Consider the following 24,088-nt stretch of genomic DNA (forward strand, 5'->3'; position numbering starts at 1 on the left):
TTAAATGATCAGTTCTATGATCAAAGTTTGTAGTTTTTATTATTGAGGCAAAACCATATAATGCTGCGCAATACAGTGATACAAATAAACATTCTTCAAAAGCATTCTTCATATTTGATGCTCACATTTTAATATGATTTTTCTTAAAGATGATGTGTGGATAATCTAGTAAAGTTGATTCATCATTCAACTTGCATCTTGAAATATCACTTATAATAAAAAGTTATACCATGTACCAAGACCTGAAAAACATTTTTATGATTTAGTATTTTACTTGCTAAAAACATAAACTATCAATCAGATGACAGAAAGCATGTAGTAGAATTTGTACAAGAGCCTTAGAGCCTTCTTTTAGGAGAAATTGTTTGTGAATTGTGAATCGTGATGGTGAGCCTGTAAGGAGCCCCCTTGTGGTGGGGAGCTATTTTTACTATTTTTGTTTTTTTGTCTTCTTGTGCAGATATTTTGTGCCCCTTCGTTTGATGATAAAATTTTGGAAGTGGTGGCTGTGTTTGGTAGTATGCAGATGGCTGTGTCGAGGGTGATCAAACTGCAGCATCACCGTATTGCACAGGTAAACACACCTCACACACGAATGACACAGATGTGTAAAGACTGTGACTAATGATGATAGAGTGTGTGACTCACCTCATCCCTCCCAGTGTCGCACGGTGAAGATCACCATCCTGGGAGATGAAGGAGTGCCGGTCCAGGTGGATGGAGAAGCCTGGATCCAGCCTCCTGGAGTCATCAAGATTCAGCACAAGAACCGGGCTCAGATGCTGACAAGGGACCGAGTGAGTGTTTCTGAGGAACAATCGTCATTCTGAGAATTAATTTCCACAATATTACCATAAAATGGGATTAGAACAAATTAATGAATAATTTGTCCCAAAATGGTTTCATTTACACTAATGTTCAAAAGTTCTTAAGTTTTTTTAATGTTGTTGAAGGAAGTCTCTTCTGCTCACTACTCACTCTTCTGCGTTTTTGTTTTAAAACAGTGTTTTCAAACTAAAAGGGGGTCAGCAGCGTTTTTTCGAACATTGAAAATGTCGGAGAAGTGTAAATGATAGGCTTAACCGTAGCAAAAGTAATGTTTTAAAACGAAAACGCACTTGTGAAAACGGGGCCTAAGACTGTGTTAGTTTGATCAAATATACAGTAAAACAGCAATATTTTGGTATTATTATTTAGTATTATTGTCGCGCTGTTCAATATTTTTGTGAAAGCTGTAATTAATTTTTTTTGAATCTTTGATTAATACACATTTCAAAAGAACAGCATTTATTAATATATATATATATATATATATATATATATATATATATATATATATATATATATATATAGTCACTTTTGATCAATGTAATGTTTCTTTGATGAATAAAATTATTAATTTATATAGAAAAAAATCATATTGACCCCAAACTTTTGAACAGTAATGTTTGCATATGTGGTTTGCGTAGTATCATATCTGATACATCAGGCTTTTATGGTTCATAATATATTATGATACAGTGAGAACATAGAGCTCTTACTCAAAGAGGATATAGCACCTCAATTTATATTCAGAGGCCCAAACTGAGCCAAAATATACAATCTGGTGCAGATGTTGTTATTTATATCGTCAAAATGGAGTACAAAATTCTGTTTATAATGTAAATCAATGAGATTTTTATAACAGTGTAGAAGCCGACTGTATTAATATCACTTTTTATCTTCCAGTTATATGCAGTTGCCCCTCACTGTAGAACACAAGATCCCGGGGCTTGGTTGGCTCCACATCTAGGGGGTGGAGATTGTAGAATTTAGGGATGGAGACAGGTAGGTTTAGGTATATGAAAGGTGGGAGGAGTTGGATCTGGATCCAACCATGCCCCTGGATCTTGTGTTCTGCGGTGAGGATCTTGTTATATGTCTTAGTAAGTAAGATGGTATATATGTGTCAATGTGTGTAACCTTGCTAAACACTGGCTGTAAAACTTGGCATCATTTAAAAGAGTCTTGTATTTGTTTTTCACCAAAGGCATTTGAAAACACGCTGAAGTCTTGGGAGGATAAACTGAAATACGACAAGCCTCCGCTGAGGCCGCACCTGTATCCTCAGCACTCTGTGGATCTGGCCACAGAGGAGGAGGCCACGCTCATCCAGATGTGCGCTCGAGCCGCAGAAGATCTCATCACCAGGATCTGCGAGGCTGCCAAAAACTACCAACTCCTCGAGCAGGAGCTGGCCCACGCCGTCAACGCCTCCTCGCACGCCATCAACAAAACACACCCCAAGTTCCCCGAGGTGAGCAGGGCCAGCACTCAAGGACTGCTCACAACAATGACTTATCATCATTCGTCCTCTATACTATTACAAAAAACTCCTTTGTCTCCATATCCCACAATTATAATCTGGGTTTGGTGTGAAAGAGTTCAAAGTTCTCCTCTGATTTTTATTTTACAAAGCACATGTAGTCAATCTCAGAGCACAAGATGAAGATCATTTAGCATTGTCATTAAAAACCAGTGTCTCTCTCCTTTGAGAAAATGAATGGTTTACTTCAGGAACCCAGCTATTGTGTTCTGTCGTCCTCATACTTCAAATATGAGTAAATTGTCACGTCTGATTCATCTGTTCTCCTCAGAGTCTGACGAGAAACACTGCCATTGAGGTGGCCAGCACCGTGAAGGCCCTGCACAATGAGACCGAGTTGCTGCTAGTAGGACGAGTGCCACTGGTGAGTTGATTTAATGCTTTTAAGCTCATTTTCATTCACCTTTTCCAACACATAAAAGAGATAGGTCCCCATAAGGAAGAATACTCACTTGAGATCTTTTTAACATCTACATTTTTTCTCTTAAACTGCAATGAGATGCAGAGCAAATGGAGTCTTACATCTGTTTTTTACATCTATGTTGAAAGCATTTTAGGAGAAGCATCTAATACAAAGCTTATACTTGGATGGAGGGAATTTTCAGCAAATTTTCATTGTTGGGTACACTGCTCCTTTAAATGAAACACAATTAACTATAATAACAGTCTTTCAAGCAATAAAATTTTCCCTCACCAGAATAACCATGCCAGTTGCGTATGGCTATAGTAATCCACCAGATACAGTAGCAAAGAAAAAAGGAAATGAGCTGAGGCTTTGACTCATTGACTCAGTCCATGAGTTTATTTCTGTAGCAACTGGACCCTCCGCATGAGGAGCTGCTGTCCAGTGCCCTGCAGAGCGTTGAGCTTGAACTGGGAAAGCTGGCTGAGATCCCCTGGCTCTACCACATCTTACAGCCCAATGACGAGGAGGTGAGCACATCCCGCAGAAACCGAGGGAAGCAGAAAGAATAGCTCCCTTGAAGCTTGTTCTCTACAGGAGAAATTTCATTGATAGACATCATTTATTCACCCTCATGTCACTACAAACCTGGATAACTTTCTTTTTTATGTAAAACACAAAAGCATGTGTACAGTGAAAGTCAGTGGGGTCAAATGTTGTTCCAACTTGATGTTCTTTCAAATATCTTATTTTCCCTTTTTCTATTAAAAATATCTAATTTCCACAATGTTGGCTACCCTAATATGTATACATACACTACTGTTCAAATATATGTGACAGAGTTATTATATTAAACTACATCCCGAATTCCGGAAAAGTTGGGACGTTTTTTAAATTTTAATAAAATGAAAACTAAAAGACTTTCAAATCACATGAGCCAATATTTTATTCACAATAGAACATAGATAACATAGCAAATGTTTAAACTGAGAAAGTTTACAATTTTATGCACAAAATGAGCTCATTTCAATTTTGATATCTGCTACAGGTCTCAAAATAGTTGGGACGGGGCATGTTTACCATGGTGTAGCATCTCCTTTTCTTTTCAAAACAGTTTGAAGACGTCTGGGCATTGAGGCTATGAGTTGCTGGAGTTTTGCTGTTGGAATTTGGTCCCATTCTTGACTTATATAGATTTCCAGCTGCTGAAGAGTTCGTGGTCGTCTTTGACGTATTTTTCGTTTAATGATGCGCCAAATGTTCTCTATAGGTGAAAGATCTGGACTGCAGGCAGGCCAGGTTAGCACCCGGGCTCTTCTACGACGAAGCCATGCTGTTGTTATAGCTGCAGTGTGTGGTTTTGCATTGTCCTGCTGAAATAAACAAGGCCTTCCCTGAAATAGACGTTGTTTGGAGGGAAGCATATGTTGCTCTAAAACCTTTATATACCTTTCAGCATTCACAGAGCCTTCCAAAACATGCAAGCTGCCCATACCGTATGCACTTATGCACCCCCATACCATCAGAGATGCTGGCTTTTGAACTGAACGCTGATAACATGCTGGAAGGTCTCCCTCCTCTTTAGCCCGGAGGACACGGCGTCCGTGATTTCCAACAAGAATGTCAAATTTGGACTCGTCTGACCATAAAACACTATTCCACTTTGAAATAGTCCATTTTAAATGAGCCTTGGCCCACAGGACACGACGGCGCTTCTGGACCATGTTCACATATGGCTTCCTTTTTGCATGATAGAGCTTTAGTTGGCATCTGCTGATGGCACGGCGTATTGTGTTTACCGACAGTGGTTTCTGAAAGTATTTCTGGGCCCATTTAGTAATGTCATTGACACAATCATGCCGATGAGTGATGCAGTGTCGTCTGAGAGCCCGAAGACCACGGGCATCCAATAAAGGTCTCCGGCCTTGTCCCTTACGCACAGAGATTTCTCCAGTTTCTCTGAATCTTTTGATGATGTTATGCACTGTAGATGATGAGATTTGCAAAGCCTTTGCAATTTGACGTTGAGGAACATTGTTTTTAAAGTTTTCCACAATTTTTTTACGCAGTCTTTCACAGATTGGAGAGCCTCTGCCCATCTTTACTTCTGAGAGACTCTGCTTCTCTAAGACAAAGCTTTTATAGCTAATCATGTTACAGACCTGATATCAATTAACTTAATTAATCACTAGATGTTCTCCCAGCTGAATCTTTTCAAAACTGCTTGCTTTTTTAGCCATTTGTTGCCCCCGTGCCAACTTTTTTGAGACCTGTAGCAGGCATTAAATTTTAAATGAGCTAATTAAGTGGATAAAAGTGTAAAATTTCTCAGTTTAAACATTTGCTACGTTATCTATGTTCTATTGTGAATAAAATATTGGCTCATGTGATTTAAAATTCCTTTAGTTTTCATTTTATTAAAATGTAAAAAACGTCCCAACTTTTCTGGAATTCGGGTTGTATAACTATTACAAAATCAAACAAACATTTGTTACTAGAAAAAAAAAAAAAAAAAAAAAAAAAAAAAAAATATATATATATATATATATATATATATATATATATATATATATATATATATATATATATAATGTAAAAAAAAACAAAAAACGAAGTATATCTCAACTATGCTAAAATAACACTGGTATGGGGTCAGACTGATCCGAAGTGACAGTAAAGACATTTATAATATTGTATATATAATTAAAAAAAATTATATTTATAAATAAATGCTGTTCTGTTTGAACTTTCTGTTTATTAACCCCCACCCCCCAACAAAAAATAATAATAAATAAATGTTTTATAGTTTTTCACAAAAATATTAAGCGTGATATTGATTTCTGAAGGATCATGTGGCAGAATTGCATTTTACAATATATTCAAATAGAACCAAGTTATTTTAAACATTTTAAACATTACTGTTTTTACTGGATTTTTGGTCAAATCAATTCAACCCTTTTGTGCATAAGAATATTTTAATCTTTCTGACCCCAAACATTTCAACAATACTGTACATGTATAATATACTAACAAATGTGAAGTGAGTATGTTGCAGTTCCTTGACTCCGAGACTGACATGTCATCTTGTGTGAGACAGGATAACTCCCTCGAGTACGGAAAAAGAAACAGTCGGAGTGGCATGTTTCGCATAGTGCCAAAGTTCAAGAAAGAGAAAGCTCAGAAGAAGTCCAGCCCACAGTCAGGTAAGTGTGTGTGTGTGTGTGTGTGTCTACATGTACAGTATCTGAATATCCTCACATGTGACAGACACTAAAATCATCATCTTTTGTTGCATCCATAGTCATGTAAAAACGTATTAGGTTTACATCTTGCTTTTTGATTGGAAAAAATGCAAAGGCAGGACACTGAGATGCTGAAAAAAAAAAAAAAAGATTGTTCATGACTGCTGACAACATGGGGAACTGTTAAAGGAAGTGATGGCCCATGGAGGCAGTGACCTGATGATATAGAGCGCACAGCACACAGCATGTAGTACATCCTCTTCTGAGAGGACTCTCTGTTCATGTCCAGTGGTCCTCAGTCCAACCCAACCATCCATGAGCACCCCTGCACTCCTCTGGTCATGTGTTGTCCTGTGAGTCAGAAACCGTCAATGTGTCTACACATGAACAGCAGGCACAAACCAAGGTGTACCACACAGAAGGGGAACAACACGAACCCAAACATGTCATGCTGCACTGCATGTGCTACACGTGTAACGCCTAAAGGTGAAGTGTGTGATTCCTGTCACTGGCAGCACTGAACAGAAATGTATAAAGTAATGATGCTTTTCCAAACAGGTGTCCAAAACACTCCTCCTTCCCAGATTCCCGCCAAATTGACAGTCCTGCCCCAAACTCATCCCATTTGTTAAAGCAGACATTGACTACTGAGCCACTCAAACAAACAGAGCAATGTTTGGAAAGTGAATTCAAGATAGAAAGTCTGATTTATACTGCAGCTCATCCTGGCCAGGACCGTTTAGACAGGAAGAGACTGATGCCCAAGATCATTTGGTTTATGATTAATTCATTTCAAAATGGCGGAAAAACTCCAAAGCCTCCAAAAATGGTCAATTTTTTGATTATGTGTTAAAAAATAATAAAAATGATAATAAAATATGCTTTACACATTATTATTACTAATATAATAATATATATTTTAATGGGTATTTACACATCAATGTCATCCTTAATAATGCTAATAACAGTGATAATAAAAAAAATACTTTTTTTTATGTTTTTTCTCGATTTCATATTAGCAGGTGGAAAAAACTCAATTTCAGTTTTAGCCTCCAAAAATTGGCAAAACGTGTATTATTATTATTATTATTATTATTATTATTATCAGTATTAGTATTATTATCAATGTGCAATGTATATTTTATGCATTAATATCATCCCTAGTAATGCTAATAATAATAACAGTATTAAAAAAAAAAATACTTAATATAAGCAAGATAATTTTGTTTTTGTTTTTATTGATTTTCTTGATTTTATATTAGAAGGTGAAAACATTATTATCAATCAATTCAATAATAATTCATATAATAATAAATAATAATGACAATAATACATATATATAAGTGCAGATAATTTATTAGTGCAGATTTGTTAGACCTAACCTCGAGTGACGAATTCTTCCTGGAGTTGTCTGCACTTAAAAAACAACAACAACAACAAAGAACAAAGTTACACACATCACCTTTAATCCTTGTTGAAACAGTCCAGATTTCTGAGGACAGCGCATGCTTAGTACATACTGCTCTGGTACTGATGATGGCAAAGGGATCAAAGTAGGCTCTCCGCCTGTTTACGAAATATAATCCATCATAATCTTTGACATTTTCAGGCGTGTTTATCCATAACAGATTTGCATACGTCCACACTCTTCGACTGAACGTAGTTTGGCCCTGACTCTGCTGCAGGGATTTAACACGCCATCCACAACAACAGAGTGTTTTCAGAGACTTTAGGAGCATTAGATTGCACAGGCTTCAGCCTCCCATTCCCTCCTCCTCTTCCTCTCTCTCCTGTCTCTGTGTCTGCTCTTAATGGGATGATGGTGGACGTGCCACTGTGATAACCTGCATGCCAGAAACGCCTCCGGATGTGCCAGTGACCAAACCGAACCTGTTTAACCCTCTCTTTGCCAGCTGCTGCCGCCACTTCTCTCTGTGTCTTCTCTTTCCTGTTTGGTTTGATTTGATTTTGGTCCCCTTTTCCTTTTGTGGTTGTTTTTGACTTGTTCCTCCTCTCGGCCTGACCCTGTTTGCTTGTGTCCTGCGAGTGTACGGGGGTTGGACACTGAAGGGGGCTTCTCGCTCTGTACTTGTGTAGTTCAGAGGTGGGGCACTGAGGAGGTGGCCGTCTGGCTGGAGCAGCTCAGCTTGGGAGAATACAAAGAGACCTTCATCCGCCACGACATCCGCGGCTCCGAGCTCCTGCACCTGGAAAGGAGAGACCTCAAGGTATACACACAACCCCTATCTGTGCCTCACCATGTCCCTCAGAACAACCGAAACGCTCTTTCTCTGTCCATCTCGCTCTTTGACTCTCTCTCTGTCCTCTTACCTGTCACCCTGTTTGCTATTTTGTGCTGCACTGCTCTGCTTGGCTTCCTCTGTGCAAGTGTCCTTCAGGTCTCCAAATACTTACACGACTAACCGCCTGACGCACGTAGGGTTATTTTAAGTCGGCTAGGTTCTGGAGATGCGGTTGTGTGATGGGCAGCTGCACAACAACAGGGCAAATCATGCCCTGTTTACACCTGCTATGAACATGCGGAAATGATCTTGAATTTCTTGAGTACTCAGCTACCGTTCAAAGGTTTGGGGTCTGTGAGATTTTTTTTTTTAAAGAAGTCTCTTGTGCTCACCAAGGCTGCATTCATTTGTTCAAATTACAGTAAAAAAATGTAAAATAACTGTTTTATATCTGAACATATGTGACTCTGGACCACAGAACCAGTCATAAGGGTCAATTTTTTTAAATTGAGATTTATACATCATCTGAAAGCTGAATAAATAAGCTTTCCATTGATGTTATTTGGCCGAGATACAGCTATTTAAAAATCTGGAATCTGAGGGTGCAAAAAAGTCTAAATATTGAGAAAATCCTTAGCAATGCATATTACCAAAGTCCTTTTAGGCAAGTCGTGCCACTCGGCCGCCATCTTGGCAACGCCTCCTGGCAGCTATTTCAGAATAACAAGACCAGCTCCTATCTAAATGAATGGGCAGAGAGTCAGAACTGCACTTTCACTGGTCACCGGGACATAAAAACAGCATGTATAGAAACAGCAGTAAAATATGATAAAAATCGTTGAAAATTTGTTATGACTTTGCCCCAAAATAAGGTTTAAAACGCCTTTTTCCCCACAGGTTATACCTTTACTACACATGCGCAAGGGTTCCTCAACTGTGTGCATACGTCAGTGGAACCAGATGATAGGCTTAAATGTTTCCCGGCTTGACTGTTAAAATCAGATGATTGGCTTTCCTGCGGGAGGGGCGGGACATGTGCACACAACCGCCATCTTTGCCGTTACGGGTTTTCCTTATATAGTTGAGGATTGAGGAAGTGGCATGTCTCTTATAAATTGTCTTTGATATTACTAATCAAAAATTACATTTTGATATAAATTGAATTTTGACCCATACAATGTATTGTTGGCTATTGCTACAAATATACCCCAGCGACTTAAGACTGGTTTTGTGCTCCAGGCTCACATATTTTTAAATTTAATTTATTCCTGTGATTACTTCATTACTTCAGTCTTCAGTGTCACATGATCCTTCAGAAATCATTCAAATATACTGATTTGTCAATGTTGAAAACAATTGTGCTACTTAATATTATTTTGTGGAAACCGTGATACTTAAAATTTAAATAATTGTAATGCCTGTACTGTCACTTTTTATCAATTTTATGCATCCCTGTTAAATAAAAGTTAAAAAAAGGCTTACTGACCCCAGACTTTTGTTCAACAGTGAACTAACTATATCACAGTGTTACTGCATGTTATCAAGGCAGTATAAAGTAAAAACAAGTACAGAACATTTGGCACATTTTTGCCTGAAATGCAAATTTTAAAAAATCACATAACAATGCATAGTGAGAATAGGAAATATCAACTTTCTAAGATAGAAGAAAACACTAGCAAAACCATTTGAGAAATACTATATAATATAATATGTAATATAATATATATAATATTTGTGATCAAATCCCAAAACAGACTCTATTTACATTTGTTTAGTGTTGTTCATTTGTGATCAGATCTTGTGAGACTGATGCAATTATGAGATACAAACAGGACCTCACTTACAGCGTTTGATTGGTTATAGCTGTGTATAGTGGAGCTATGTTAAACTTTGAAACTGTCTAGGATTATCACTCGGATGGTCCAATATATATAACAGTTTAGCACAGTGATAGATCACTATAAACATCCTCGCCAGAAACTCAATGCCACTTTCATGTGCACTTGTTGAAGTAATAAATAGATCACAATACATTCAATAAAGGTGCTATAAATGCTCATGGATCAGACCTCCCAGTGTTGAAGAATTACATTAGTACATTAGTGTTGTGTAGTGAATGTGTGTGAAGTGCTCTGGTCACACTTATTATCACAAGCACTAGTGAACCTTGGACTGTGCCGTTTTTACGCCTCTCTTTATGTCCCCCCATTTCAAATGTCCCTGCCATTTATCTGGTCTAACCTCATTCTGTCTTTAGGGATGTCCTCAGTCATATTTAGAAAACTTATTTGGGACATAAATAGATCAGTGTTTTTCATCTGTGAACCAATCAAACTCAAATTCAAATTCAAACTCAAATTTGGTATTGTGACTGGATCAGCTGCATTGTTTTAACCCGAGGTTAACCTGGGTTGTTGTGTTTCCTTAACTATTGATCAGCTGATATTGGTGTTGTAATGGCTGATGCTGATAGAAATATCTAGAGAGCATAGTGGACGATGACAAATATAATGGCATTATATAATTAAAATAATAGCAGATATAGTACACAAATGGCTTAATCTGTAGTCTGTTTGTGTCTGCGTAAAGCCTCGTTTAGATTAGCCTGCCTGCCACTAGATGTCACTTTTTCTGTGGCTTTATCTCAGACCTACTACAGTTTGCTCAGAGAGACACCAGAGTCAGGGATTTCCATAGTTTGACTGATTATCAGTTTAAAATGATTGTGGAAAAGTATGATTGTACTTAAGTGTATGGTCAATACCACAAAACATACATTCAAGACTCCTGTGTTGACATAGCATATATTTATAATACAAATTACATAAAATAAAAAATAGTCTTACTTAGAGGGTTAATTGTAGTGTTTGCGTTTGCAGAAAAGTAGGGAACTTCAGCACCCATAATGCACTGGACTCAATACGACTGTGTTTGAGCAAAAACAATCTATACTTTTAACAAAACGCTGTTAGAAGTCCACCGGATGATGCAAAATGAGGAATTTTACGTCATCCATCTGACTTTTGCTATCAAATAAATGGAATATCTCAGTGCGAGTGTAACACAGAGAAAAAGGACACATTTAACATTGTAATACAAAGCTGGTTGAAAATCAGCTTTACCCTTTAAGAAATGTGTTTTTGTTTAAATGACAATTGTTAATTCATTACTGTTAAAATGGTAATAATGTCTAAGAGAAAATACAGATATTAAATTTTTTTTTCAATCCAATTGTATTGCGTGGAACATTTAACAAATTTTTAAGTACTATTTGAAAATATGTTTTGGTTTTTTAAATTACATTTGAACTGTATTTAAAGGTTTCTCTGTTACAGTGTAGTTAATTCAGTACTGAGTAATATTAAATAAATCGTACTTACTGTAGCTTTAGGGTTAGGTAATTTAGGATCGGTTCCTTGTAATTATGCATAATTTACTGTTATTACCATAGTAAGTATTTGTAACGTGTGTAGCAAAGACACTAAAATAAAATGCTTTGGTTAAACTAAAGCTTGGTTGGTTTATGATATCAATAGTGCAATTAAAGTTTTTTATTCTGCAAAACAAAAATCCAAAAGAATCAAAGAGTAATTTAAAAAAAACCTTAAATATGTATATGAGCTGAACTCCTCTCTGGAGCTCTGGAAACGCCTCATTCTGAGTGCGCTTGTGTTTGTCTGCTTCCTCTAGGATCTGGGGATCTCGAAGGTGGGTCATATGAAGAGAATTCTCCAGGGAACTAAGGACTTGGCCAAGAGTTCGATGCTGGACCTGTGAGAGACGTCAACACACATTCCGTTCCTGAGCGAAAGAGGAGTTGAAGCGGGAGCTTGAGAAGCGTGGGAAGCATTTTGGTGTCGTGGATCTCTATAGGAATAGCTTGTAGAAAAGCTAGGGATGTTTGTTTTGGTGCCAAAAGCACAAGGATTGTGTCCGAGACTTTTAGCCCCATAGAAAAGTCATTCCTCATTTTATCGCTTTAACGGCACAATCAGGTATGCAATTCTCATCGTGCACACGACCTCTGGCCTCTTTAACAGATTACAAATCAAGTAGCAGAACAGGACTTCCAAACCGAGGAGAGGAGCACACGGCCTCTGAGTAGCTCACTGGCTCTGTGCCTTGCGGTAGATGGCAACAATAGGAGGGCGATGCGGTGTGTCAGCAATATTCTGCACTGTTTACATTTTAAGAAGATGGGAAAAGTCTGCTGGTGTATCGCAATCAAACGGCAATCATCGAGTGCGGCGGCGCAGGCCAGAAAAGGTCAAAAGGGGTTTCCTTCGCCAGTGAAATACTGATGCATGGTATGCTTGCTATATTTGGATAGCTGTTTTACTGCATGATCTGCGTCTTGTTTTTTATTGTACAAACTTGAACAAGTTTTATATGAATTTAGTATATTGCCATTTGTTACTACTGAAGCATCCCTTTGGTCAAAGTAGACTGCTGAATTATTTCTATTCCTCTGTCTGCATGGAAACCTTGTGTCAAAGCAGTGTCATGTGCCATATTTATCGTCAGATGAGCTTTATTGGTAAGAAATCTTTTAATCTTACAGTAGGACGTTAGGTAAGTCAGTGAAATAAGTACCAAAGCGAATGTCCCCTGGTTTTAAAGCGAATTGTTCTTTAGAACATTTCAAAAGGTTAATTCAACCCAAATGTTTGAAATATTCACTGAAAATGGTCAAATTTGAAGTGGTTCGGAAAAAACATGAACACGGCGACTCTTTGAAGTTTAAAGCGTATTATTATACATTAGTTGAAATAGGACTTCTATTGTTTTGAATAAGAAATTGCAGTTGACCTGCAACTTTACATAGTTGATATTTACTGAGTTCAGGAACCCAGTGCAAGTTTGATAGGATCATCTACATTTGGTTGGTGGCGTTACAGGGTATAAGAGATTGTTTGTTTGTTAATATATGCACTGTATATAAGTCTAAACTGTTAACTAAAGCCTTTGTATAACAGAACGCTTACATGATATTATCAGATGACACATTTATTTGTGTATAGAGCACCGTAACACCTTTGTGAATTATTCTGTTTAGTAATCGCCTTTACACGTTAAGTGCTGTTGTACTCAATGGAAGGTGCAATATTGTATTTCTTTTGATACATTTCTTCTCTACGAAGCTTTCTTATGTGAGGTTTTTCCATGGAAAACTAAAAAGATAAACTTCACACACTCCTCTATTTTGGGTTTTGGATTAAGGTGGACTTGGGGTCAGACGAATCATGCCATGTTCTCTCCAAAATTCATAAATCTTCCATGAGCAAATTGTTGATCCTGTCTAAGCGTGCTTCCAGGATAAATTGCTTGACGGCTGGATGTTTCCTCATATCGACTATAAAACTGTTGCGCCTCCATTTTTTCTGCAAAATGGAAAATTTCGAGCTCGGAGCTACACATAGTTCTACATAAACCAACCCGACAAACAGTGCACATGGGACTCATAACAGTGGATTGTAGGTTTATATTATATTATAACGTTCCTCTAGAGGGTGTTCAATAACATCAAAGTAGTACTTGATATATATACAGAGCGAAAGTGAGTAGTATCGGAAAAGATGTGGTCTTCCCAACCAAGAAATGCCATTCTACCCACAATTTACCTAAAGTGAGAATTCAAACAAATATGGAGGATGAGAACAGACCTGGAGGACGGGGTTTGGTCTGTTGGGTGGAACCAAACAGGATGGTTTTAAAAAGAAAAATACACATTTGAAGAGTTCATTGAGAGTTAAGGCATTATTATGAAACGATGGGATTAAAAATGAGACTGAATTTACGACAGCGTTCATTAATCAATAATAGATTATTATATTAGTGGTTCTCAACTGGTTTTGCTCCAGGATCTGGATTTTGCATTCAACATCTCATGGCGCCAAACAAGAAAATGTCCTTAAAAGTCATTAACATTATCATGAACTGTGAATGCGCAAACAGTAAAAGTGTGATTTACGCTTTTTATAGCTTGTGTGTTCGTTTTTTCTAAATGTCAGTGATGGTTTTATGCTCTAGACAGCCAATAATTCACCACACAAAACACATTGTGGTTTGCACAAACCATGTTTATTCTTGTTGTAAGTGAACCCGTATTTAATGTAGTTTGGCCTTGTCCATATTGGCATCTGTGCAATACATCTAGCTTCCACCAAATGAAAGACAAAATTAACACCGTCCAGTTTGATTGGGCGCATAATGCTGGACGTACAAAATGAAAAATGAGGAAAACAGTTTCTCCTGTCTTTAGAACTAGACACAGCTATACAGTTAATTGCATTCTAGCAGCTGAGAACCACTGGCGTCACAACATTGCAGCCTGCATTTTTCAGAAATCCATAGTATTTGTTTGTTGCGGTTTAATTGGCAACTTAATGTCTCTCACTTCCCGTCTTTTCTCAGTAGTGAGCACCTGCTGAGGTTTCAGCGTCTGCCTGTAGGCATTTCAGGTTGGCTGTTTAATGGCAGGCCCATGTGAAAACCTCTGCAGATTGGAATGTGCGTCAAGTTTTACACATTCCCTTTCATTTGTGTATTCATTTAGGAAATGTAAAGGCTTTTCAACTACCACTCGGTCTCTGTATAAGACATTATACCTTTTTAAAATCCATTCACAGACATTTCCTCCAAAATCGGTGCAGAAAATTTAATCTGGGTTTATTAAGGTAGTGAGAGAGAAAAATAATCTGATAAACATTTGATCCGACAATCAAATGGTGCATTTTTTAGCAACTGCTTGTGGTTATATAATATCGAAACCTATGTGCACATACTTCCACGCATTCTGAAAAATGACTGAATGTAGGCCTACTGATATGCTTTACAGATATGCATTTCTGAGTGACCGCATTACAAAAGGTAATTACCCCAACTAGCTAGACTCATGACCAAAGACACAAGATCTTTCCAGTATGCTACGAAGCTCCCCGAAGCCCGGTTTAATTGGCCTTACATGATCTCTGTTTGACAGCTGTTGCAGGTCGACCTTGTATATGGTGCCTCTGTGTAGTCCATTTGTTCACAACAGACTCAAATCCCACAAGTGCAGTCTTCCTCTCATGCTACACTGAATACATGTGCACATGATCACATGAACCTCAGTTCAATTCTCAAGCCACCACTGAGTGTTTTTCATTGGATTGTGAGTGTTCAGTGGGGTTCGGCTTAATAGCGAACGCAAAGCTGTAAACTGCCTGGTTTTTCAATAACGTATTCATTTGGGGAATTTGTAGAGCAAGGTAACATATCTTTGACATGATTTATATCCAGTTAAGAGAAGTGCGATGTGAGTTTCATTTGTTTACATTGTGTTTACAATGGCACGGTTTCATTTTTAAGACTACATATATAGGTATATTTACAATACTTGCATATTTATTAAGGTTAAACAACTGATGTGTATGTGTTTTCACCATTTTGGGATATAATGTTACGGTAGTCACTTGTATTGATATCTGGATGATTTTGGTAAGTAGTAGCCTAGGTAATTTTTATGACTACTAAATGACTGTTTTCTGTGCCTTTTTATCGTAGATGCATGGTTAACTATTTATTACAATATGGAGGTCACTGAGATGTGTATTTTTGTATCCTGATTAAATAAGTGTTTCGATTTTGCTGTACATTTTGAGGTGGTAAAATGCTGCCAGTTGATATCTTCCTTCAATAAAACTGAATGCATACACAGTACACTCGGTGTCTTGGATGTTTGACTTCTTAATTTGATTTTGTCTTGTAAGTTTAATTAAATATGCATTAATGAAACATAGAATTAACACATTGGAATAACAGACTATTTTTTTCAATAATGCAATATGACATTATAGTATGGATTTTGTTTAGATGTGTGACGAGATATTTATTAAAAAACATGCATTACAATTGTGCTTAAAAACATTACCCTCAAATATATACCTCAGATCTGGAAACCATACGATAGATAGATAGATAGATAGATAGATAGATAGATAGATAGATAGATAGATAGATAGATAGACAGACAGACAGACAGACAGACAGACAGACAGACAGACAGACAGACAGACAGACTTTGGGAAGCATTGATCTACTAGTGTATATAACAAAGCCACAGGGCAGATGGTTATTAATTTGCCAATTTATACCTTTACCTACCTTAAACTATCTGTGATGCATAATTATTGAGACTTCACATAAATAGCATTTAATTTATGTACAAATTAAGTTTCAGATTACATAGAGACACGCATCTGGAAAAAAAAAGAGTGTAAAGAGCGACAATAAGTGTAAAAATCAGTTTCGAGTAAATAACAATAATAATAATTTATCCATAGACAAATAGATTTTCAGCAATAAAACATATCCACCCTGAGCTCGGAGTTAAGTGATGATGCTTCTGTAAAGGTGTGGTTTATAGCTTAATTCCCAGTGCAGAACTACATTACCCATAATTCTGAAGAAAGTTCCACCAATCAGAGAAGCTGGTGTTACCATGGAAACAAAATTGCTTTATTTAACTGACATGTCAAATTCTAAATATAGACTTTGTTCTCATTAGGAAGCCGACTGTGCTTCATCACAATTCTCTGGTAAATTCTCTGTTAAAAAAATAAAATACTACATTCAACTGTATTTATTTTATTTTGCAAGCTGATCACACTGCCATCATTGTCTCTGCGCTCAACTTCTCCCAGCCGCCGCTCTGGGTTTGATTACTTTCGCCTGCTCGTCGACTTGTTTTTATGAAATGAACGGACGTAAGAGCAGCTAACTTAGCTGCTCACTGCACGGCTCAGTCACTACAAGGTGAGACGCGCTTCGTTTTCATTTGTATGTCATATTCCAGCATTCATCCCATGTCGCAGAGTAGTTACAAACCCATCGAGGGATGTGAAGATGCGGATCACGCATGATGTTATCACAGGCCTGATGCTAATGCGCGAGCCAGCTGCGTCTGTAATGAAATCATCAGGCTTTGGCATTAACCACACAAAAACATATTTCTGATAATGCTTTTACATGCATTGTTCGTAAATAAAATCTGCGATAGTTCAGTCATGATGCCTATCCCGTGGCGATACCTGAAAATGAAAATAAATGAATCATCAAACCAAAAATGACAGATAAGCGTCAGATACGACATGAACATGATTGCAGATTAACTGACGTCACGTAGAGCCTTAAAACGTGTGTAATAAGAGTCAAATGGCGGATTGTCGTCGTGCTGTCAGGACTGTAGAATCGTGATGGGTCGTGTTTGAAGCATTATTGACAGAATTGCAAATACTGAGTATTGAAATTAGGGTGTTATGGCAAGGGATCACATCCTGTGCATTAAGTTTTGCACACAGCCTCTGCCCTTTATAAGCTGGGAACAGCCAGTGATCTCATAAACATCTGTTGGTTTCAGGAAATCATTTGACCCTGCTGATGCTCACATGCAGCAGCCATCTTCATCACTTGCTCATGCTGATGTCCTCGACTTCCTCATGAAGACGCCTGGGGTTCAGGCTTTCTGTTAATGTGCTCTTTTTGTTCTTAGAATTTTTTTTTTACCTTTGCAGTCCCCACCTACACACAATCATGCTGAAATGCATCAAAGTCTGACCTATTTCAGCATTCAGGTGTGAATGCGTGTTCAGTCAGAGAGACTAGCTGATTCAGTGCTGTGGAAATGCTCTGGTCCTGTAGAAATCAAGCTCTTCTGCTCCGTCAAAAAGGCCTGCAACCAGCTGCAAAACACCTCTTCACGATAAAGGGATAGTTCCCCTCCAAAAAGTTTTTCTTCATAATTTAGTCATGTTTCAAAAGTGTAAGACTTTCTGTTTTCTGCTGGAGAATGTTGGTGATCAAATCATTTTGGTTCCCATTGTGTTCCATTGCATGGCCAAAAAACAGATGTTTCCCAAAATATCTTATTTTCAGCCCAAAATGAAAAGTCTGTCATCATTTACTCTCCCTCATGTTGTTCCAAACCTGAATAAATGGTGGACAGAATTTGTGGTGTGAACTATCCCTGCAAAGACGGTTAAAGAATGCCACTAATGCATTCAGTTGTATTAGAATAGAACATAAACATAGTGTGTTATATATATATATATATATATATATATATATATATATATATATATATATATACAGTAAAGACCAAAAGTTTGGACACACCTTCTCATTCAAAGAGATTTCTTTATTTTCATGACTATGTCACACTGAAGGCATCAAAACTATGAATTAACACATGTGGAATTATATATGGAATTATATACATAACAAAAAAGTGTGAAACAACTGTAAATATGTCATATTCTAGGTTCTTCAAAGTAGCCACCTTTTGCTTTGATTACTGCTTTGCACACTCTTGGTGAGCTTCAAGAGGTAGTCAGCAGACTGCTGTTTCTATATTAATAAGATCTTTAAGTCAGTTTTATGTTTATATTTATGTTTTGTATTTCTCTATTGATTTTCATTCAGTTGTCTTTCACAATGCTTCATGGGATTGTTTCCCTCATTAAAGCTGTTAAAGGGATAGTTCATCCAAAAATTAAACTTCATCATGGTGCGCACGCCGGAGTCTGATACAGAAGAGAAGAAATTGTTGAACAAAGTCGTTGTTTATTTATTTATTGCACACAAAAAGTATTCCCCTAGTTTCATACAGTAACATGACGGATGAACCACTGATGTCACGTGGACTATTTTAACAATGTCCTTACTACCGTTCTGGGTTTTGAACGTGTCAGTCGGGTTGCTGTCTATGGAGGGTCAGAATGCTCTTGGATTTCATAAAAAATATCGTAATTTGTGTTCTGAAGATGAACGTAGATCTTGTGGGTTTGGAACAACATGAGGGTAAGCAATTAAGGACAGAATTTAAATTTTTGGGTGAACTATCCCTAGTGGTGGGCGGTTTGACCAAAAATGTATATACCGTTTTTTTTTCAAAATTATACCGGTTTTCCGGTTTATGACGGTTTTTTTTCATGAATAATCAGGTGTACAATGCATTTTCTTCTGGTTGATAGTCCAAGAAGTGCTTGCGGCTAAGGTGCTGGAGCAAATTGCTCGTGTTGCCGCCTTTGGCAACAATTTTAGCCCGACAGCACTTGCATAAAATGGATATTATATATGCATAATCTGCCTGCAGTGCATATGCAGTCCGCAGCACGGACTCATTGTGCTTTCACACAGGACATGTTTGCAGTCCGCTACTGATCCGCGTCTGTTTAGTCCACAAACACAACATTTGTTCATTGTCTCGTGCATTTTGCATTTAAATCTTTATCACAAGCAATCCCACGGGTCTTAATGAACTTTGTTGTTGGTATGAACCGGTTTACCTCCCAGCACTAACTATCCCTTTAAAAACACAGTCTGTTGCGTAGTGTTGTGATTCTCCTTGTGACTGGTTTGGTTCATGACTTATAACTCTTTAATAAAGACCTTTTAAAATCCCTATGGGAAAAATAAGTGGGAAAAATACTTCAGAAACCAAGGCCGCTGGAAAAGTAGGTGTGCACTGTAGCACTCTAGCAAAAACAAACATGCCATCGGTTCGTAGTCCTTGAACAAACGTATTTGTCAGTCCATAAACAAATGGTGTATTATAATTAGACTGAGCAAGCATTCGTAGAGAGATTTAGTTTTGAGGCCTTATTAACCCACAACAACAGGTGAATACACTCACCTAAACTGCTGCTCAAGAGCTAGCTATCTGCATGTGACACTTGCTTCTTATTTATTTTTTTCTCTTCTTTATCAGATTCTGTTTCGAATACCTCTTTGCTTCTTTCATGCAAGCTTCTGCAGTGCTCAGATAAGATCTCAGTGCTCCTGCACACCGTTTCATTTCAGGCTATGTGAGAAAGTGATAACAGCCTGACATTCGGCCGTCATATAGCCTAGACCTATATTTTTCAATCATTTTGGTGTACCGCACACACACAGATGGCCCAAGATAACTTGTAGGCTGTGCGCTGAAGGTGTGGATTTTTCAAATTTCACCGTTAAGGTATTTTTTGTTCTTCTCATATTCACCCCTGTGTTACTGGCTTACTGGAGCAGCTGGAACTCCCATATATTACCCGTAAATCATGTGATAATCCAACTTAAAGGCATGGTTCACCCAAAGATTAAAATTCTGTCATCTTTTACTCATCTTTTACTCCTAATGTTTGTTCTACTGCACAGCACAACAAAATACGTTTTGTTTAATTTTCCATGTAATGAAGTTAGTGGGTTCCAAAATCAGTATTACCTTTAAAGTCTATTATTTTTGGATTTCATACTTTATTTACACTAGGTATGTTAATATGCACTAAATTTCATAAGTCCAATCTGATTTCAAATTATTAGAGTTCTGTTTATATGATCCCTTTACAATCGTTTTTCATTTTTACACATGTGTTATATGTTACAAATAAAATGTTTGTAGGCTAGTTCAGAATCAGCAAAAGCCAAAGTGATAAATATACAGACATAAATGCTAGAAGAGCTTTTGAGTAAATATTGAGTAAATCAGAATCAGAAGAGCAGAGTAGAAGAACACTAATATAAGGGGAAAAAAAGAATTATGTAATGTACTATATACAGAATAGAAGTATAGGAAAAAATAGAAGTATGTTTTCCCAGCCTCACTAGCTGCTGCCTGTCTGTCAGAAGGCTGGTGATCTACTGACAGATGGAGGTGAGCACAGAGAGCTGTGTGAGTTTGTCTGTGAGAAGGTCAGGTAAGGCTGGGCAATATATCAAATTATATGATCATGCGCATCTCGTCAATTAAGCCGGTTCCATGATTAGCGGTAAATCCCCATCACCTGCTTTCAAGTGGAGCAGCAGTTAATACACAGAGCTGAGTTCACTAACAAGCTATTCTATATCGAGTTTATTATTGAAGATGAATCACCTTCGACAATTAACTCGATATAGCATAGCTTGTCAGAGAACTATGGCTCTGTGTATTAACTGCCTCTCCATTTGAAAGGAGGTGATGGGGATTTACCGCTAATCATGGAACCGGCTTTACTGACGAGATGCGCATGATCATATCATTCAATATATTGTCCAGCCCTTAGGTCAGGCATGTTGGTATTGAAGGCCAAACTGAAGTCCACAAATAGGATCCTTGAGTAAATCCCAGATCTGTCGAGGTGTTGCAGGATGTAATCCAATCCCATGTTGATTGCATTTTCCACAGACCTGTTTGCTCTGTAGGTAAATTGAAGAGGATCCAGCAAGGGCCCGGTCCTTCAGGTAGGCCAAATGACTTCATGACCACAGACGTAAAAGAGTGGCAGGTCTGTAATCTTTAAGTCCAGTGATTTTGGTCATTTGGGGAGCAGAATGATGGTCGATCGTTTGAAGCAGCAAGGAACTTCACACAGCTCCAGAGATCTGTTGAAGATCTGTGTGAAGATGGGGGCCAACTGGTCAGCGCAGACTTTTAAACAGGCAGGTTAAACAATCATATGGGGGGTGGTAGACTGCCCTTTTCAAATCGACAATAAAACGCATTAAGAACGTAGGCCAGTTGTTGATTCTCCACAGATTGTAGGGGTGGTGAGATCCTAGCGCTCACCGTCACGTTTGTAAACACTGCGGCTTTCTTCTTTCATGAGAGGGTTTGGGGCCATGGCATCTTAGTTTCTAGGTGGAACATTAAAGAACATGACACACATCTCCTGGAATTCCTGTATAATTCAACCAATCTAATGACGACTTCGAAACTCCTGAAGTGTTTCCACTTTTGTGTGCCATGAGCATCATGCATTCAGCTAATGGTCCGTGGGCTTGGCGTCTGAGGCTGAGAGTAGTCTGTTCCTGGCCTGGTTATACATGATTTGATCCTCACTTCTGTAAGCATCCTCCTTTGACATGACGGAACTGTTTGAGTTTCCTGTTAAACCATGATTTATCATTATTAAATGATAAGAATGTCCTGGTAGGAATGCACATATCTTCACAGAAACTGATATATGATGTTACAGTCTCTGTGAGCTTGTCCAGATCGGTGGCTGAAGCTTCAAAAACACTCCAATCAGTGAGGTCAAAACAGGCTTGTAAATCCCACCCTGCTTTATTAGTCCATCTTCTAACAGTCCTTAAAACGGGTTTAGCTGATTTTAGTTTCTGCCTGTAGGTCGGTATAAGATGAACCAAACAGTGATCAGAGTTCCCCAAAGCTGCTCGTGGGACAGAGTGATATGCATCTTTTATTGTGGTGTAACAGTGGTCCTATTGTTGAGTACTCGAGACTCTGACTCGATCTTGAACTCGGTCTAGAGACCATATTTTAATGGTCTTGGTCTTGTCATGGACTTGTGCATTTTGACTCTGTATTGACTTGGACTCGAACATATTAGGAATCTGACTTATTCCTGAGTCCACTCGAGTCCCAATCAAAATATTTCATGATTATTACTGTATGTTAATATTTCTTTAAATTGATATATGATTGTAGGGCCCTATGATTTCTGCAATGCAGAAAACGTGTACAGAATTGCGGAATCCAGTCATAAAAACGGAATTTACAGTTTAACGTGGAATTTCACAGAATTTGTCCAATTTTGAATGAATTAATCCGAAGAAGGTCATTGCACTTACATCAAATCACGATATGGACTAGTACCTGTAAATATTAAGCCAGAAAAGTATATTTAAATATGAATCCTGCATCTCCTGCATGTCTGTGTTAATGAATGGGGCAGAAACGCAGCTTCGTTTATTACACACACAGAAGCGTGCCTGACGCTCGCGGTGATTTCAGCTTCTGTCTTCTCACTAAATGAGGACGTGAACACATGAACAACATTTCCAGAACTGCTCTGAGAGAGCCTTCACAAACATATTACCATTTGATTTGAGTAGAACTAGCGTCATATCACATACACAAAACTGTAAAGGTAGGCTATTCACGGTAACCCGTCAAAATAAAAATTTAAAGACAAGTATGCTGCGTTTCCACCAAAATTACCCGGAACATTTTTACCAGGAACTTTTTTCCCCTCAGACCTGTTGCTTTCTGCGTTTCCACCGCGGTCTAAAGTACCGGGAAGATTAGGCAAATAGACTGGTGACGTAGGTCTGCGCGTGTTTCTCAATATACAAAGTATGCTGATTTTGCACGTGCATCCTCGGTAGTTCAGACTGTGCTTTCGACTCGGGGGTGTGATGTCCGCGACGACGCTAATCCGGTAATTCTGCATCTGCAAACAGCAATGTACTTGATAATATTAGTCAGGCTTTTTAGCTACTGAATTTTCCTCTCTGTATATTTACAATAAAACGAATTATGATATCAAATACAATCCGTGTATCATTCGTTCTTTCGTTTTTCTAATTGAAACCAAAAATGGAAAAATAAAAAAACAACTTGTTTTTTTTAAATCTGTTTCCAAAACCAAAATGAAAAAAACAGATAAAGCTTTGTTTTCCGATTTTCAAATTTGTGCTAATATCAAAAAAAAAAAAAAATGGATAACAAGCGTGTGTCTTTCACTGGTGTTTTCATGACAGTTAGTGACGGTCATTCTTGAACGATTCGGTCATTTTAAACGAATCTTTAATGTGACTTGGGAAGAACGAGTCGTCTCGTGGAGTGATTCGTTCAGTCGCGCATGCGCAAAATTCTATAGTTTCTGTACAGGAATTAGTCTAGTTCACCTGTTTCAGTCAATGCAGTGGGAGCCGGAAAGAGAATTGATTAGTTCATCTCTTGAGTCTTTCGGGTTTTCGAGTCGCTCCTCACGTGACAGACCCATAAGCTTTGACCCATAAGCTTTTACCCTGGCCACAAATCTGTGTATATATATATATATTTTTTTGTCTTTATGAATTTAAGTGTACTGGC

At 37.9% G+C, this 24,088-nt stretch overlaps 2 protein-coding genes across 9 annotated transcripts in view; both read left to right on the plus strand.

The window, feature by feature from the left end:
* dgkh (diacylglycerol kinase, eta) overlaps positions 1–15,954 on the plus strand; it is an 86,392-nt gene extending 70,438 nt beyond the window's left edge. For 4 of the 6 annotated variants that reach the window (XM_059499625.1, XM_059499624.1, XM_059499626.1 and 1 more), the window contains 8 exons: positions 461–574; positions 663–797; positions 2,030–2,296; positions 2,637–2,729; positions 3,179–3,298; positions 5,866–5,971; positions 8,108–8,238; positions 11,944–15,954. In XM_059499625.1, the coding sequence (XP_059355608.1) occupies positions 461–574; positions 663–797; positions 2,030–2,296; positions 2,637–2,729; positions 3,179–3,298; positions 5,866–5,971; positions 8,108–8,238; positions 11,944–12,030 (1,053 nt within the window). In that variant the 3' untranslated portion in view covers positions 12,031–15,954. The remainder of the gene's footprint in view (positions 1–460; positions 575–662; positions 798–2,029; positions 2,297–2,636; positions 2,730–3,178; positions 3,299–5,865; positions 5,972–8,107; positions 8,239–11,943) is intronic. The other 2 variants (XM_059499627.1, XM_059499629.1) reach the window with 1 other exon arrangement.
* A 957-nt stretch (positions 15,955–16,911) lies between these two features.
* LOC132094937 (A-kinase anchor protein 11-like) overlaps positions 16,912–24,088 on the plus strand; it is a 38,690-nt gene continuing 31,513 nt past the window's right edge. For all 3 annotated transcript variants that reach the window (XM_059499632.1, XM_059499633.1, XM_059499634.1), the window contains exon 1: positions 16,912–17,049. The gene's annotated coding sequence lies outside the window, so the exon portion shown is untranslated. The remainder of the gene's footprint in view (positions 17,050–24,088) is intronic.

Source organism: Carassius carassius, chromosome 19, assembly GCF_963082965.1.
Source record: "Carassius carassius chromosome 19, fCarCar2.1, whole genome shotgun sequence".
Classification (NCBI taxonomy): Eukaryota; Metazoa; Chordata; class Actinopteri; order Cypriniformes; family Cyprinidae; genus Carassius; species Carassius carassius.